This window comes from Amblyraja radiata, chromosome 4, assembly GCF_010909765.2.
Source record: "Amblyraja radiata isolate CabotCenter1 chromosome 4, sAmbRad1.1.pri, whole genome shotgun sequence".
Taxonomy (NCBI): domain Eukaryota; kingdom Metazoa; phylum Chordata; class Chondrichthyes; order Rajiformes; family Rajidae; genus Amblyraja; species Amblyraja radiata.
The window spans coordinates 95,053,132-95,071,529 of NC_045959.1; the positions used below are offsets into that span (position 1 = coordinate 95,053,132).

The 18,398-nt window shown below is 44.5% G+C and overlaps 1 protein-coding gene across 1 annotated transcript in view; it reads right to left on the reverse strand.

Moving 5' to 3' along the window:
• Positions 1-18,398, reverse strand: part of amph (amphiphysin) — a 233,274-nt gene that overhangs the window by 46,739 nt on the left and 168,137 nt on the right. The window contains exons 25-28 of the mRNA XM_033019968.1: positions 15,650-15,712; positions 10,094-10,156; positions 8,437-8,499; positions 2,701-2,763 (exon numbers count right to left, since the gene is read on the reverse strand). Of these exons, the coding sequence (XP_032875859.1) occupies positions 2,701-2,763; positions 8,437-8,499; positions 10,094-10,156; positions 15,650-15,712 (252 nt within the window). The remainder of the gene's footprint in view (positions 1-2,700; positions 2,764-8,436; positions 8,500-10,093; positions 10,157-15,649; positions 15,713-18,398) is intronic.

Genomic DNA, 18,398 nt, shown 5'->3' on the forward strand with positions numbered 1-18,398 from the left:
ATGGAAGAGTTTGACCAGGTTGATGGAGTTGAATGCAGAACTGAAGTCCATGAACAGGATGCGGGCGTAAGTGTTGGCGGTTTCCAGGTGTTGCAGAGTGTGATGGATGGCCAAGTTGACTATGTCTTCTACTGACCTGTTGGCTCTATATGCGAATTGATATGGGTCCATGATGGAGGAAGTGCTGGTTTTGAGGTGAGTGAGAATGATGCGCTCAAATGACTTCATGGCCACGGATGTGAGGGCAATCGGTCTGTAGTCATTGAGGCAGGATGTTGTGTTAGACTTGGGCACAGGAATGATGATGGATTGTTTGAAGCACTGAGGCACTATACATTGGCAGAGGGAGGTGTTGAAGATGTTGGTGAAGACAGGGGTCAGTTCTGCAGCACAATGATGGAGCACTGCTGGGCTGATGTTATCTGGGCCTGCTGATTTATTTTTCTTCTGTCTCCTGAAAGTAGTTCTCACCTCGGCCTCCTGGATGTGGAATGGAGGGGGAGGAAGAGAGGGGGACGATGGTGGAGAGACTGGAGATTGTTCAAACCTGCCATAGAAAATGTTCAGTTTATCTGGGAGTTGATGATCATTATCAGGGATGGGGGTGGATTTCTTTTTGTAGTTGGCGATTTCCTGAAATTTTTTTCAGACATTTCTTGTGTTATTGGTTGTGATTTCTTGTTCTATTTTGGTGGCATAATTGTATTTGGCTTTCCTTATTGTAGACCTTAATTTATATTTTGCAGCCATATAGTCCTGCTTATTTCCAGTTTTATATGCAGCATTTTTCTCAGTTCTTAATTGTTGAATTTCTTTTGTGAACCAGGGCTTATTGTTGTATTGTTTAACCGTTCTTAAAGGGATACAGAGTTGCTCGCAGAATTGGACATATGACGTCACTGTGTCCGTGTAGTCGTGGAGGTCACCAGCAGCGCGGAAGACTTCCCAATCAGTGCATGCGAAGCAGACTTGCAGCTTTTCAATGGCGTCTGTAGACCACGACCTGACAGATTTGGGCGAAGTTTTTGAGGATTTGATTTTTTGCTTATACTTTGGGCTAAGCAGCAGCATCGAGTGGTCTGACTTGCCCAACGGAGCTCCTACAAAGGCACAGTAAGCCTCCTTAAACGGAGTATAGCAGTGGTTGAGCGTGTTGTTCCCTCTGCTGGGGCAGGTTACGTGCTGGTGGAAGTTTGGAAGCTCAGTGGACAGGTTGGTGTGGTTGAAGTCACCTAACACAATTATTGCTGCATCTGGGTATGAATTTTCTGTGTCGGAGATGTGACAGGCTAGTTCGCTCATGGCGGCGTTAGCATTAGCCTCAGGTCGAATGTAAACACCGATTACAATGACCGATGCAAATTTTCTGGGGAGGTAGGTGGGACTACATGTGGCAGTAAGGTGCTCCTAGAGTGGGGAACATACATGTCTGAGTGAGGTGGAGTTTGTGCTCCAGCGTTGGTTTACCATAATGCGTATTCCGCCACCTTTTGATGTGAAAGATAGTTCAGCTGACCTGTCGGCTCGGAGAAGTGTATATCCTGGCAGCGTTATTGCTTGGTCGGGCACTGACTGATCCAGCCAGGATTCAGTCAGGCAGATGGCAGAGCAGTTGCTGTAGTTCCTGTTGGTCTGGATCAGAAGCTGGAGTTCATCCATCTTGTACCGGAGAGATCTAACATTTGACAGCAGAAGGGCTGGGAGAGGTGGTCTGTGTGGGCGCCTCTTGAACCTCGAGAGGATACCGGAGCGCCTGCTTCTTTTGCCGGTCTGCGGCCTGCTTCGTTTGCCGGTCTGCAGCCAGAATGTGGGGAGGCCCGGAGAAACAAACGTTATTTCCTTCGGTAAAGATGGCCCCAGGACTCCATGGGTGTTGAGTTTGAGATTTAGAAGTTCCCATCGGGTGTATTGGAATACACATGACACTTTACAAACGTATAACGCAGACACAAGTACAAGAGACAGGAACACAACTTGTACTGGGGCGAGCCTCGCGGACGCCATTTTTATAATTTATTATAGTTTATAAATAAGTGGTAAGCCATTTAGAACGGAGATGAGGAAAAACTTCTTCACCCAGAGAGTTGTGAGTCTGTGGAATTCTCTGCCTCAGAGGGCGGTGGAGGCAGGTTCTCTGGATACTTTCAAGAGAGAGTTAGATAGTGCTCTTAAAGATAGTGGAGTCAGGGGATATGGGGAGAAGGCAGGTATGATTGTGGATGATCAGCCATGATCACATTGAATGGGAGTACTGGCTCGAGGGGCCGAATGGCCTACTCCTGCACCTATTGTCTATTGTCAGAGACAAAAAGGTTCTAAAAAGATTAAACGTTTTTAACTTTCAAACCAATCACATTATTATTCCTTGGCCGCAAGGCTCTGGATTCAAAGCAACCCCCCAGATTGAAATATATTATTCAAGTTGATATTTCAGCACAGTAGTGCAGTGGCACTTCATGGTTGCAAGAGTTATTGATCGAATGAGCTTGTGTAGGAAGGAACTGCAGATGCTGGTTTACACCGAAGATAGACACAAAATGCTGGAGTAGCACAGCGGGCTTGTTGATCCAATGATCATGATTCAGCGTAGAGTATTAAACAGGTTTACTGGTTGTCTATCTCATCGCTCGTTGGCAGATACCTTACTGCGTGGAATTGGCTAAAAGACAATTTTAAAAACATTATTGCAACATGACTCACCATTGTATCGAACACACTTTGGTTGGGCAACTCTGTGTTTCCCCCTGTGGTTCCAGCATCCAGCTGTATAATGTGAAGACATCAAAAGGAAACATATTAGTCAGTAAATGTTACTGAAGAGGAAGAATTTCTCACCAGGCCTGAGATACGACAGGTGTGATCCTACTACACTGATCTATGCAGTGGCTTTTCAGGATGAATCAGATTGTGTAATGCAGGGTAAGGGGCGCAACTGTAAGACACTTTCATCTGTCAAAGGCATAATTTTATTTCGGAGTCACGCGAGTGACTACGTGAAGAAGGCCGTCAGCCCGCATGCGCGCGATTACGTCTAACGCATTGCGCAACGACTGGCTGGCAGGCGCGCCGCTCCTCCAGCGGTAAGTTTAAAATCCTCAGGTAAGTGTTTAAACTTTTTCTGAGGTTGTTTCTCTTGGTTCGATAATTCTTACTTACAGAACAAGTACGAGCCGCATGGAGAAAATGTCCAAGGTGAAGTCTAGACGGGCCGTGGGGAAACAAAGACGGAAGGCCGTGGGAGTGCGGGTAGCGGGCGACTGTCGATTTCACCTTCCGTGTCGCTGGCTGTGGAGCCAGCGGCTTCAGACTTGGTGCCGGCCGAGAGCACCTTGGCAACTCAGCTTGGGCGGAAAGCCACAAAAAAGTCTGTAAGGCACCCACATGGAGTTCCACATGGGACGTTTATCCCACATGGAGTTCCTGATGGAGAGGATGCTCCATAACGATATGCTCCAAAGAACGGAGTTATATCAACGCAGGTCTCCTTGGGGGCCTGCGGCAGTGTCACCTGTTTCAGGGCTGCACAATGACTCCCTCTGGATGAGGACTTAGCCATGAGTATCAATTATCATGAGTATGCATTTCCCCCATTTTGCCTCATAAGTCGGTGCGTGGCTAAGATCAAGCAAGACTCCGCCTCTGGCATTTTAGTAGTACCAGACTGGCCTACACAGCCTTGGTTCCCACTTGTCCTGGGAATGATAACACAGTCTTTTATGGTTGTCCCCAAAAGCAGAAATCTGCTGGTTCACCCTGTGACTGGGGAAAACCATCCACTACATGACCAAATCAATTTATTGGTTTGCAGATTCTGAGGAGACCGTACCTGGGGCTCGGACTATCAGATCGTACGGTGGATGTGATTACTGCGGCCTGGAGGAATGGCACCAAGAAACAGTACATCTCTCATATCAAGAAATGGGAGATGTTCTGTTCACACTCGAACATATCGTATGACACGGCACGCATATGGGATGTGTTGGAATTCCTATCAACACTATACTTTGATGAGTTATAGCGCCATAAATAGTGCCAGGAGTGCATTATCATCATACTTATTGCTGGGATCGGGACACCACTCTGTTGGGCCTCACCCTTTGATATCCAGATTCATGAAGTGTATTTTTAACGCTACTCTCCCAGGCCCCCCGTATTCGGAGATATGGGATGTGAGCATGGTGCTCACGCTGCTTCGCCAGTTGGCTCCAGCTTCATCCCTGTCTTTGCCCAAACTCACTCGCAAAGTAGTCATGCTCATCGCGCTGGTTTCTGCGCAACGGGTCTAGGCGTTGCATAAACTGCGACTGGACAGGATGGTCTCATCTGTAAATAATATAACTTTTTTTGTATATGATTTAATCAAGCAGAGCAGACCAGGGGTGTCAGGGCTCAAACTAGTTTTCATGGCATACCCCATGGACCTTCGGTTGTGTGTAGTTACACATATACAAAAGTACATCAAGGTCACCAAGAGCCTCAGAGTTAACTGTGTTCATTAGTTACAAAAAAACTCATAATAAGGTGTCAGTACAGACCATTTCGAGGTGGTTAAAACAGGTTCTGGATTGTGCAGGAGTGGACACTGACATTTTAAAATCTCACCACCAGGGCTGCATCTACGTCAGCAGCGAGGGTAATTGACGTCCCTCTCGACCACATCCTAGTGGCTGCAGGATGGTCAAATAAACTAACATTCCAAAGGTTTTATAATAAACCTATTGCGAGACCGGGGTTTTTTGCCAATTCCATTTTAGATTCTGTTTTATAGTTTCCCCCTGGATGAGAGGGGTCACTACTATTTTTCTTTGTTCATTAAAGCATCAGCATATTTAAATCTATGTCATGTCTGAATGCATTAATTATTTTAACTCATCCTGGTCAACTGATGCAGTGTGCGACGCATGGACTCATATCCACGGCATGAAATCACAGAGCTTTAAAATCTTCAAATAGTCACTCACGTGTCTCCGAAGTAAAAGAGTAAGATTAAATGAGAACTTACCAGTTTGAAGTTTGATCTTTATTTTATGAGGAGTTACGATGAGCGATTACGTGCCCTCCGCTCCCAACCGTCGTATCATGAAGGTCATCCGGTAGTTCTAGTTCTCTCCAATTTTACTATGTTTAGTTCAATACTGTTATCTGTGATTTCACACCGCTGCTTTGAAGGTTGACGCGCATGCGGGCTGACAGCCTTCTTCACGTAATCGCTCATCGTAACTCCTCATAAAATAAAGATCAAACTTCAAACTGGTATGTTCTCATTTAATCTTACTGTTAATACTCATCTGCACCAGCTCCAACGCTGCACTATCCACAGGGACCCTTAGTCTTGGACAGATTGGGTGAGTTGGCAGATGTATGGCAGATGCAGTTTAATGTGGATAAATGTGAGGTTATCCACTTTGGTGGCAAAAACAGGAACAATCAGAGTCAACAAGGTTCCAAAAAGATTAAACTTTTTTAACTTTCAAACCAATCACATGATTATTCCTTGGCCGCAAGTCTATGGATTCAAAGCAACCCCCCAGATTGAAATATATTATTCAAGTTGTGATATTTCAGCACAGTAGTGCAGTGGTACTTCATGGTTGCAAGAATTATTGATCGAATGAGCTTGTGTAGGAAGGAACTGCAGATGCTGGTTTACACCGAAGATAGACACAAAATGCTGGAGTAGCACAGCGGGCTTGTTGATCCAATGATCATGCTTCAGCCTAGAGTATTAAACAGGTTTACTGGTTGTCTATCTCATCGCTCTTTGGCAGATACCTCACTGCGTGGAATTGGCTACGGTGTTTGTTTACATTCTAATGTCCACATGTCAAAATCAATTCATTGGTTGTGAAGCAGTTCTTTCCTCTAACCGATCATCAAAACTGTTTAAAAAAAAAAGACAAATTTAAAAACATTATCGAATGAGTAACCAAATGAAAATAATGGCCTCTAGTTAATTAACCTCCTTGAGTTAAATTATTTTTTAGCGAACTACGGGTGCTTGGCTGTAGAGAGTTTGTACGTTCTCCCCTTGACCTGCATGGGTTTTCTCCAAGACCTTCGGTTTCCTCCCACACTCCAAAGATGTACAGGTTTGTAGGTTCAGTTTAGGAAGGTACTCCATATGCTGGTTTAAATCGAAGATAGACACAAAAAGCTGAAGTAACTCAGTGGGTCAGACTGCACCTCTGGAGAGAAGGAATGGGTAACGTTTCAGGTCGAGACCTTTCTTCAGAGTCTGAAGAAGGGTCTCAACCTGAAACGTCACCCATTCCTTCTCTCCAGAGATACTGCCGGTCCCGCTGAGTTACTCCAGATTATTGTGTCTATCATTGGACTTCTTTTGGTGTTGACAATGTGGTCTCAGCTGCAGTGGAGAAACCAGCACTTAGTGTTCGACTCAACATTGAAGCCAACAACTTCTGGTAACTAACTTTCTCTGCCGGCATGAAAACTAGCCATGCACCTGATATATTGACTCAGAGTTTCACTTTCATTAGCACAGTCCAAACTATCTGGCATGTCACACAGCTCTGCATTTTGGAAATTTTATATTCGCCTCTTTGTGGTCTCTCTGTCACTGCCCTCATTTTATAACGTTTATGTTGCTTTCTTCGATTCTCTCTTCAACTCTAACTACCCCTTTAAAACATCAACTGGAGGTCAATTTATAGCAGGCACGTGCCGTCAGGGTAGGCAAGGTAGGCACTACCTACCCTGACTACAATAATGACATGGTAATCATTAAATATAAATAGTAAAGGCATAGGAGAATTATGCCTATCTAAGAGATCGATCTGTTAGGCAGGCACAATTCTCCGGGCCTTTCAACCGCAGCACTTGTAACATGTGAAGGTCTGTGCAGCCCACGTGCCGTCAGCACTGCTGGAAGCCGTCAATTTCAAGGGGAGCTGAAGGCAGCTGAAATTCTGCCTTTGCTGTACTGTGCATGCGCAGCGCGAGTTTCTTGGCGGGTTTTTCAAATATGGATTGCCATTATCTGAAGAGTATGTTCGGAAGCAAAGAAAGAAGAATGGAGTTCGTGTACCAATACCGTGGTAAGTACATTTCTTGGTACTTTATGTTTTTAAATACTGTATTTCCCAGGGTGGGTGGGGGAGAGCTCCTTTCACAGTGTATGAGGAGTCTGGCCCGGGTAAAGTTGCGGGGAGGGCAGGAACGTTGTGAAGGAGGGGATCGGGGCCAGTAATCCACTTGCGACTCTCTGGGCACAGAGCCACTGCATTGTGGCCGAGGAGTGAATGAGCTCGGGTCGCTGCCGCAGCGCTCCGGGCAAGGACAGCAGAACTGGCCTCCACTTCCGAGGAAGGAAGCAGCTCGGGTGACTGCGAGCAGCCGCTGGGACCAGACAGCATAACTGGCTGCCACTTCAGCCCCTTCTGCTGGTCCCCGCTCACCTCTGGCAGTGCCCTCCGTCTGAACACCTCTCTCCTGCCGCTCGCCGGCCGGCATCCCGCAAATCCTTAAATTCCGACAGCGCGCTCAAGGGACCAATTGAAGTTATTCAGCTGAGGGAATTTAAGGATTTGCGGGAAGCAACTGACATGAGTGAAGCCGGCAAGCAGAAGGTGAGAGGTGTTCAGTCGGAGAGCACTGCCAGAGGTGAGCGGGTCAGCAGAAGGCGCTGAAGTGGCAGCCGGTTCTGCTGTCGGGTCCCGGCGGCCGCTCGCAGCCACCCGAGCTGCTTCCTTCCCCGCAAGTGGCGGCCAGTTCTGCTATCCGTGCCCGGAGCGCTGAGGCAGCGGTGAGTGAGTCTGACATGATCTCCGACCCCCTCCTTCTCAACACTCCTGCCCTCCCCGCAACTTTAACCCCTGGCACAGACTCTCCAAATGCTGTGAAAGGAACTCTCCCTCCAATTGGTCCCTTGAATTAGTATTGTCATTCAATAAGATGACAACTGATTCAACGTCCCGGTGTGCTCCCGTTTTTCCCACCATCTCTCCACCTGCCTTCATCCTCCGTCCCCCACCCATTCAGTAATTAAAAAATGAAGGCGATTTAGAAGCCTTGGGAAAATTGAATTGTTACTTATTTTTAATTTTAATTTTTAAGGAGAGAACAATCTGCGCATGCGCTGTTTAAGATTTTTTTTTAAAGCCACCTGCTTACACTGAGTAATTACTCACGGCACGTGCCTGATTTATAGGTTATCCATACAGCTACTCATACTTCACATCACCAGAGACATTCCGCATTTTTCCTCTTCATCCCCACACAACCCTTTCTGCAGGTTTACTGGTTGTCTATCTCATCGCTCTTTGGCAGATACCTTACTGCGTGGAATTGGTTACGGTGTTTGTTTACATTATAATGTCTACATGTCAAAATCAGTTCATTGCTTATGAAGCAGTTCTTTCCTCATCAAAACTGTTAAAAAAAAGACAAATTTATAAACATTATTGCAACATGACTTACCACTGTATCGAACACACTTTGGTTGGGCAACTCTGTGTTTCCCCCTGTGATTCCAGCATCCAGCTTTATAATGTGAAGACATCAAAGGGAAACATATTAGTCAGTAAATGTTACTGGAGAGGAAGAATTTCTCACCAGACCTGAGATACGACAGGTGTGATCCTACTACACTGATCTATGCAGTAGATTTTCAGGATTAATCAGATTGTGTAATGCAGGGTAAGGGGCGCAGCTGAAAGACACTTTCATCTGTCAAAGGCATAATTAATACTCATCTGCACCAGACCAACACTGTGCTATCCACAGGGACCCTTAGTCTTGGACAGTTTGGGTGAGTCGGCAGATGCATGGCAGATGCAGTTTAATGTGGATAAATGTGAGGTTATCCACTTTGGTGGCAAAAACAGGAGCGCGGATTATTATCTAAATGGTGTCAAGTTGGGAAAAGGGGAATACAACAGGATCTGGGGGTCCTTGTTCATCAGTCACTGAAAGTAAGCATGCGGTTACAGCAGGCAGTGAAGAAAGCGAATGGCATGTTAGCCTTCAGAACAAGTGTAGTTGAGTATAGGGGCAAAGAGGTCCTTCTGCAGTTATACAGGACCCTAGTGAGACGACACCAGGAGTATTGCGCGCAGTTTCAGTCCCCAAATTTGAGGAGGGACATTCTTGCTATTGAGCGAGTGCAGCCTAGGTTCACGAGGTTAATTCCTGGGATGGCGGGACTGTCATATGTTGATAGAATGGACCACCGGACTTGTATACTCTGGAATTTAGAAGGATGAGAGGGCATCTTATTGAAACATATAAGATTATTAAGGGTTTGGACACGCTAGAGGCAGGAAACATGTTCCCGATGTTGGGGGAGTCCAGAACCAGGGGCCATAGTTTATAAATAAGTGGTAAGCCATTTAGAACGGAGATGAGGAAAAGCATTTTCACCCAGAGTTGTGAGTGTTGAATTCTCTGCCTCAGAGGGCGGTGGAGGCAGGTTCTCTGGATACTTTCAAGAGAGAGTTAGATAATGCTCTTAAAGATAGTGGAGTCAGGGGATATGGGGAGAAGGCCGGTATGGGGTACTGATTGTGGATGATCAGCCATGATCACATTGAATGGGAGTGCTGGCTCGAGGGGCCGAATGGCCTACTCCTGCACCTATTGTCTATTGTTAGAGACAAAAAGGTTCCAAAATGATTAAACGTTTTTAACTTTCAAACCAATCACATTATTATTCCTTGGCCACTTGGCTATGGATTCAAAGCAACCCCCCAGATTGAAATATATTATTCAAGTTGATATTTCAGCACAGTAGTGCAGTGGTACTTCATGGTTGCAAGAGTTATTGATCGAATGAACTTGTATAGGAAGGAACTGCAGATGCTGGTTTACACCGAAGATAGACTCAAAATGCTGGAGTAGCACAGCGGGATTGGTGATCCAATGATCATGCTTCAGCCTAGAGTATTAAACAGGTTTACTGGTTGTCTATCTCATCGCTCTTTGGCAGATACCTTACTGCGTGGAATTGGCTACGGTGTTTGTTTACATTATAATGTCTACATGTCAAAATCAGTTCATTGGTTGTGAAGCAGTTCTTTCCTCATCAAAACTGATAAAGAAAAGACAAATTTATAAACATTGTTGCCACATGACTTACCATTGTATCGAACACACTTTGGTTGGACAACTCAGTGTTTCCCCCTGTGGTTCCAGCATCCAGCTTTATAATGTGAAGACATCAAAGGGAAACATGTTAGTCAGTAAATGTTACTGGAGAGGAATAATTTCTCACCAGGCCTGAGATACGACAGGTGTGATCCTACTACACTGATCTATGCAGTGGCTTTTCAGGATGAATCAGATTGTGTAATGCAGGGTAAGGGGCGCAACTGTAAGACACTTTCATCTGTCAAAGGCATAATTTTACTTCGGAGTCACGTGAGTGACTACGTGAAGGAGGCTGTCAGCCCACATGCGCACCATTACGTCTAACGCATTGCGCAACGACTGACTGGCATGTGCGTCGCGCCTTCCAGCGGTAAATTTAAAATCCTCAGGTAAGTGTTTAAACTTTGTCTGAGGTCGTTTCTCTTGGTTCGATAATTCTTGCTTACAGAACAAGTACGAGCCGCATGGAGAAAATGTCCAAGGTGAAGTCCAGACGGGCCACGGGGAAACCAGCTACGGAATGCTGCGGGAGTGCGGGTAGCGGGCGACCGTCGATTTCACCTTCTGAGTCGCTGGCGGTGGAGCCAGCGGCTTCAGACTTGGTGCCGGGAGAGAGCGTTTAACCCGCATGGAGCTCCTGATGGAGAGGATGCTCCATAACGATATGCTCCAAAGAACGCAGTTATATCAGCGCGGGTCTCCTTGGGGGCCTGCGACAGCGGCACCTGTTTCATGGCTGCACAATGTCTCCTTCTCTGAGGAGGGGAGCATTCGGGGTCAGTTTTTGTCTGACTCAGAGTTCGGAAGTATAGCCGGAGAGCATACCATGGGGCACGAAGGGCATGAATCAGAAGTGCCTGCTACGGCAACAAAATTTGCCATCCCATCACAAACAGGGGAACCGCTGGATGAGGACTTTGCCATGAGTATCAATTACCTGGCCTCACACCAGCTCCAAGAACTGGCAATGGAGGAAACTTCGAACAGATATCACACACCGGCTAACTGTGTTTCATTAAACGTGCCGGCTGTTAATCACTCCATCTGGGGTTATATTGGAGGGGGCGCCAGAGCCCAGGTGGTGAAGCTACAGAAAATATTAAATTTGCTCGTCTCAGGCATCACGGCTTTTGCCAGGTCGGTGGATGGGGGTCCCCTGACTGATGTGCAACAGGACGACATGGCATTAATGTGCAATGCACATTTCGAAATCAACTGCCTACAGAAAAATGCCATCCATACTACCCTGAACCCCAAATTCGCAGCACTGTGTAAGCCCAGCAACGTACAGCCACCGGATTTCCTGTTCAGCGAAGATCTGCCAAAGCAGGTCACGGAGCTGGATGATGAGGCAAAAACGGTCGGGCTAATGAAAGTCCCAACAACTCCTAAGGTTTCATCATACCGGCGACAGCACCCCTACACTCCCTTCAACACCAGACGGTTCGCTGAAACTGGTGGGAAAGCCGAACAAATGGCACAGAGGTCTTTCTTAGGTCAAGGCCCAAACTGGCCCATGTCCAAGATGCGCGGTTGGTGCCTTCCATCAGTCCTACCCCCCAAACATCGGGGGCGGAAACAAACACCATTCCACCGGTCATCATTGAGGTTGGTGGGTCTGGTTCTTTGCGGAACATATTGTGTATGGATTAGTTACAAGTTGGAGTGAGATTACAATTGTTTTTGAATGAATGGCGTTGGATAACATCAGATCCGTTTATACTACACATTATACAAGGCTTCCAAATTGAATTCCTTCTCAATTCACTTCCACCCACACAGCATACACCGAACCGCACATTTGTTTTCACAACAGGAATGTTTGGATGCACAAGCTGAAATTGAAGCATTATACAAAAAAAGGGCAATTGAGATGTTGTGCATGAATCTCACCAATTTGTGTCTAATATATTTACAACGCAAAAGAAGGATGGAGGATACCGAATCATCCTTGACTTGACTGAACTTAACTCCTTTGGGTTCAGCGGATGTTATATGGCATGGATAACCAGCGGATGTTATATGGCATGCATCGACCTTAAAGATGCATACTATTTGGTACCTATTCATGGGGATCACCGGAGATATTTGAAGTTTAGCTGGATGGGGCAACTGTGTCAATTTAAAGCATTGTCTAATGGGTTAACTTCAGCCCCCAGTTTAGTCACAAAATTATTAAAACCGGTCCAGGGGCTACTCTGTGCTCAGAATCATATTGTGATGGCATACTTGGATGACATCCTAATCATAGGGAAAACTATGAAATTAGCTGAATTATCTGTTTCAGCTACTAAACTCATGTTTGAGAGATTGGGGTTTCTCATCCATCCCATTAAGTCCAAATTCATACCATCTAGAGTAATTGATTATTTGGGTTTTACCATTAAATCAATTCACATGTCTGTGACTCTGCCTTGGGGCAAGCGATTAGAATTAATAGAAGCCTGTAACAATCTCATTGTTAAGGAGTAACCTTCTATTAGACATGTAGCTAGTATAATTGGCAAACTAGTTGCTGCTTTTACAGCTGCACAGTTCGGGCCTATGCACTATCAAAATTTACAACGTGCAAAGGAGCAGGCACTCAAATTCCATGCAGGTCACTTCGGTAGACGTATGCGGTTGCCAGCTGAAGCCATTGCTGAGTTACAATGGTGGGTGACAAATATTCGGCATTGCTCCAGTAAAATTTTGGACGATACACCATCAGTTATTTTACAAACTGATGCTAGTGCTCTAGGATGGGGAGCTACTAATACCATCTCTAGCTGCGGTGGAATGTGCAGGAGTCATTAATTCTTCAGTCACATGTTATTAACTATTTAGAGTTGTTGGGAGCACTCTATGGGCTGAAGGCATATTGTGGCAATATGCATCATGTACATGTTCAACTTTAGATTGACAACACTATAGCGGTGGCATACGTTAATCACATGGGTGGAATCAAGTCTGTATCCTGTGATAAATAGGTTAACCTTATTTGTCACTGGTGTATTACGAGAAACATTTGGGTTTCAGCTATCTACTTACCAGGTAGATACAACATGGTGGCGGACACCAGGTCACGGAAATTCAATAACAACACAGAATGGATGTTGAATCATGAAGTGTTTAACGACATTGTCGCTCGGTATGGCATACCAGAAATTGATTTGTTTGCATCCAGACTAAATCACCAGTTACCAAAATACGTTTCATGGGAACCAGACCCAGGGGCAGTGGCTGTAGATGCATTCTCGCTACACTGGGGTGGAATGTTTTTGTAGGCATTTCCCCCATTTTGCCTCATAAGTCGGTGCTTGGATAAGATCAAGCAAGACTCCGCCTCTGGCATTTTAGTAGTACCAGACTAGCCTACACAGCCTTGGTTCCCTCTCGTCCTGGGAATGATAACACAGTCTTTTATGGTTGTCCCCAAAAGCAGAAATCTGTTGGTTCACCCTGTGACTGGGGAAAACCATCCACTACATGACCAAATCAATTTATTGGTTTGCAGATTCTGAGGAGACCGTACCTGGGGCGCGGACTATCAGATCGTACGGTGGCTGTGATTACTGTGGCCTGGAGGAATGGCACCAAGAAACAGTACATCTCTCATATCAAGAAATGGGAGATGTTCTGTTCACACTCGAACATATCGTATGACACGGCACGCATATGGGATGTGTTGGAATTCCTATCAACACTATATTTTGATGAGTTATAGTGCCATAAATAGTGCCAGGAGTGCATTATCGTCATACTAATTGCTGGGATCGGGACACCACTCTGTGGGGTCTCACCCTTTGATATCCAGGTTCATGAAGGTTATTTTAACTCTACTCTCCCCAGGCCCCCGTATTCGGAGATATCGGATGTGAGCGTGGTGCTCACGCTGCTTCGCCAGTTGGCTCCAGCTTCATCCCTTTCTTTGCCCAAACTCACTCTCAAAGTAGTCATGCTCATGGCGCTGGTTTCAGCGCAACGGGTCCAGGCGTTGCATAAACTGCGACTGGACAGGATGGTCTCATCTGTAAATAATATAACTTTTTTTGTATATGATTTAATCAAGCAGAGCAGACCAGGGGTGTCACGGCTCAAACTAGTTTTCATGGCATACCCCATGGACCTTCGGTTGCGTGTAGTTACACATATACAAAAGTACATCAAGGCCAGTACAGACCATTTCGAGGTGGTTAAAACAGGTTCTGGATTGTGCAGGAGTGGACACTGACGTTTTAAAATCTCACTCCACCAGGTCTGCATCTACGTCAGCAGCAAGAGTAATGGATGTCCCTCTCGACCACATCCTTGCGGCTGCAGGATGGTCAAATGAACTAACATTCCAAAGGTTTTATAATAAACCTATTGCGAGACCGGGGTTTTTTTGCCAATTCCATTTTAGATTCTGTTTTATAGTTTCCCCCTGGATGAGAGGGGTCACTAATATTTTTCTTTGCTCATTAAAGCATCAGCATATTTAAATATATGTCATGTCTGAATGCATTAATTATTTTAACTCATCCTGGTCAACTGATGCAGTATGCGACGCATGGACTCATATGCACGGCATGAAATCACAGAGCTTTAAATTCTTCACGTAGTCACACGTGACTCCGAAGTAAAAGAGTAAGATTAAACGAGAACTTACCAGTTTGAAGTTTGATCTTTATTTTATGAGGAGTTACGATGAGCGATTACGTGCCCTCCGCTGCCAACCCTCGTATCATGAAGGTCATCTGGTAGTTCTAGTTCTCTCCAATCTTACTATCTTCAGTTCAATACTGTTATCTGTGATTTCACACCGCTGCTTTGAAGTTTGACGCGCATGCGGGCTGACAGCCTTCTTCACGTAATCGTTCATCGTAACTCTTCATAAAATAAAGATCAAACTTCAAACTGGTAAGTTCTCGTTTAATCTTACTGTTAATACTCATCTGCACCAGCTCCAACGCTGCACTATCCACAAGGACCCTTAGTCTTGGACAGATTGGGTGAGTTGGCAGATGTATGGCAGATGCAGTTTAATGTGGATAATTGTGAGGTTATACGCTTTGGTGGCAAAAACAGGAACAATCAGAGACAGCAAGGTTCCAAAAAGATTAAACGTCTTTAACTTTCAAACCAATCACATGATTATCCCTTGGCCGCAAGTCAATGGATTCAAAGCAACCCCCCAGATTGAAATATATTATTCAAGTTGATATTTCAGCACAGTACTGCAGTGGTATTTCATGGTTGCAAGAGTTATTGATCGAATGAGCTTGTATAGGAAGGAACTGCAGATGCTGGTTTACACCGAAGATGGACACAAAATGCTGGAGTAGCACAGCGGGCTTGTTGATCCAATGATCATGCTTCAGCCTAGAGTATTAAACAGGTTTACTGGTTGTCTATCTCATCGCTCTTTGGCAGATACCTTACTGCGTGGAATTGGCTACGGTGTTTGTTTACATTATAATGTCTACATGTCAAAATCAATTAATTGGTTGTAAAGCAGTTCTTTCCTCATCAAAACTGTTAAAAAAAAAGACAAATTTATAACCATTATTGCAACATGACTTACCATTGTATCGAACACACTTTGGTCGGGCAACTCTGTGTTTCCCCCTGTGGTTCCAGCATCCAGCTTTATAATGTGAAGACATCAAAGGGAAACATCTTAGTCAGTAAATGTTACTGGAGAGGAAGAATTTCTCACCAGGCCTGAGATACGACAGGTGTGATCCTAGTACACTGATCTCTGCAGTGGCTTTTCAGGATGAATCAGATTGTGTAATGCAGGGTAAGGGGCGCAACTGTAAGACACTTTCATCTGTCAACGGCATAATTAATACTCATCTGCTCCAGCTCCAACACTGCTTTCTCCACAGGGACCCTTAGTTTTGGACAGGCTGGGTGAGTTGGCAGATGCATGGCAGATGCAGTTTAATGTAGGTATGTTGCAAAGCCTACCTGAATCGTCGTTGAAAATCTGTCGCTGAGGGTGTGCGCGATTTTGGCGCCGTTTAGAGGGGGCGGGTTTAAAACGCGATTTTCTCTAGGCTGTTCAAATCGAAGATGTTCAGCCTAGTTAATTATTAACGAAAAATCGCTGGAAGTCCCCGTCGCAAAAGCTATTATTAGTTTTAAAGGCCTCGTATAATAGTTATAATAGTTTAAAAATCAATCTCTAAACCCGCGACCGCCAGCAACCGCAGGGTCTCATAAAGCAGGCAACTGAAGGTAGGTTGTATATTTTTACATTAAAAAGGGCTTCTTAAGATCCCTTTATACAAAGTATAATATTGCGAGTAGCTCATTTTGGGCCCATTATATCCCGCAGTATTTTTCTGGGCATTTGGGGGCACAAATCTACCGCAATGTGAACGTTCTAAACCAGCGCGTTCCACAGGAACCCACTAGAAAGCTGATTTAAATGGACTTTAATTTACAGCAATTAAACACTAAATTCCTTCCATTTGGTCTATAAATTAATGTAAATGAGATTTAAAAATCATGTTTCATTGTGAATTATTTGTGAATATTATTTGGACATTTAGGCTATTTAAAAATGTTAATCATTTATTAAGAAATGGATAGATGTTTAGATCTAGTAATTGAAGTCTGAAATTAGCTACAATTAGGTAACTAACTAATTATATGCTTTAATTTCAGGTCATCCAAGTAAGATTATTTTATATTTGTTTCAGAATGCTTCAATCTATGATAACTGAAAATTTCATTCAGTTCTCTTAATTTTTAAGAAAGTTATGGGCTTTTGACTGTTCACGATCACAGCTTTTTTGTTATGTCCATAGAAAATCAATAGGGAACAAGATGCTCATTTCCGAGTATGAAAATGGCCATAACATTTTAAATACTTGAGATATGAAAGTGAATTAGGTGTCAAATTAAACTTCTTTTTATGCTTTATCTGATGGGATAAATTACAGACTTGATTTTTAAAATCTCAAAATTTTGTAACATTGCTATTTAATGTGGATAAATGTGAGGTTATCCACTTTGGTGGCAAAAACAGGAATGTAGATTATTATCTAAATGGTGTCAAGTTGGGAAAAGGGGAAGTACAACAGGATCTGGGGGTCCTTGCTCATCAGTCACTGAAAGTAAGCTTGCGGTTACAGCAGGCAGTGAAGAAAGCGAATGGCATGTTAGCCTTCAGAACAAGTGGAGTTGAGTATGGGGGCAAAGACGTCCTTCTGCAGTTGTACAGGACCCTAGTGAGACCACACCTGGCGTATTGTGCGCAGTTTCGGTCTCCAAATTTGAGGAGGGACATTCTTGCTATTGAGGGAGTGCAGCCTAGGTTCACGAGGTTAATTCCTGGGATTGCGGGACTGTCATATGTTGATAGAACGGACCACCGGGCTTGTATACTCTGGAATTTAAAGGATGAGAGGGTATCTTATTGAAACATATAAGATTATTAAGAGTTTGGACATGCTAGAGGCAGGAAACATGTTCCCGATGTTGGGAGAGTCCAGAACCAGGGTCCATAGTTTTAGAATAAGTGGTAAGCCATTTAGAATGGAGATGAGGAAAAACATTTTCACCCAGAGAGTTGTGAGTCTGTTGAATTCTCTGCCTCAGAGGGCGGTGGAGGCTGGGTCTCTGGATACTTTCAACAGAGAGTTAGATAGAGCTCTTAAAGATAGTGGAGTCAGGGGATATGGCGAGAAGGCAGGAATGGGGTACTGATTGTGGATGATCAGCCATGATCACATTAAATGGGAGTGCTGGCTCGAGGGACCGAATGGCCTACTCCTGCACCTATTGTCTATTGTCAGAGACAACAAGGTTCCAAAAAGATTAAATGTTTTTAACTTTCAAACCAATCACATTATTATTCCTTGGCCACTAGGCTATGGATTCAAAGCAACCCCTCAGATTGAAATATATTATTCAAGTTGATATTTCAGCACAGTAGTGCAGTGGTACTTCATGGTTGCAAGAGTTATTGATCGAATTAGCTTGTATAGGAAGGAACTGCAGATGCTGGTTTACACCGAAGATAGACACAAAATGCTGGAGTAGCACAGCGGGATTGTTGATCCAATGATCATGCTTCAGCCTAGAGTATTAAACAGGTTTACTGGTTGTCTATCTCATCGCTCGTTGGCAGATACCTTACTGCGTGGAATTGGCTATGGTGTTTGTTTACATTATAATGTCTACATGTCAAAATCAATTCATTGGTTGTGAATTAGATTATTAGATTAGATTATTTAATGACCACACAGTCAAGCTGGTGGAATTCAGGTTCAGTACAGGATGTTACAAGGTAGGCTGATTCCCGTCAAACATAACATAAA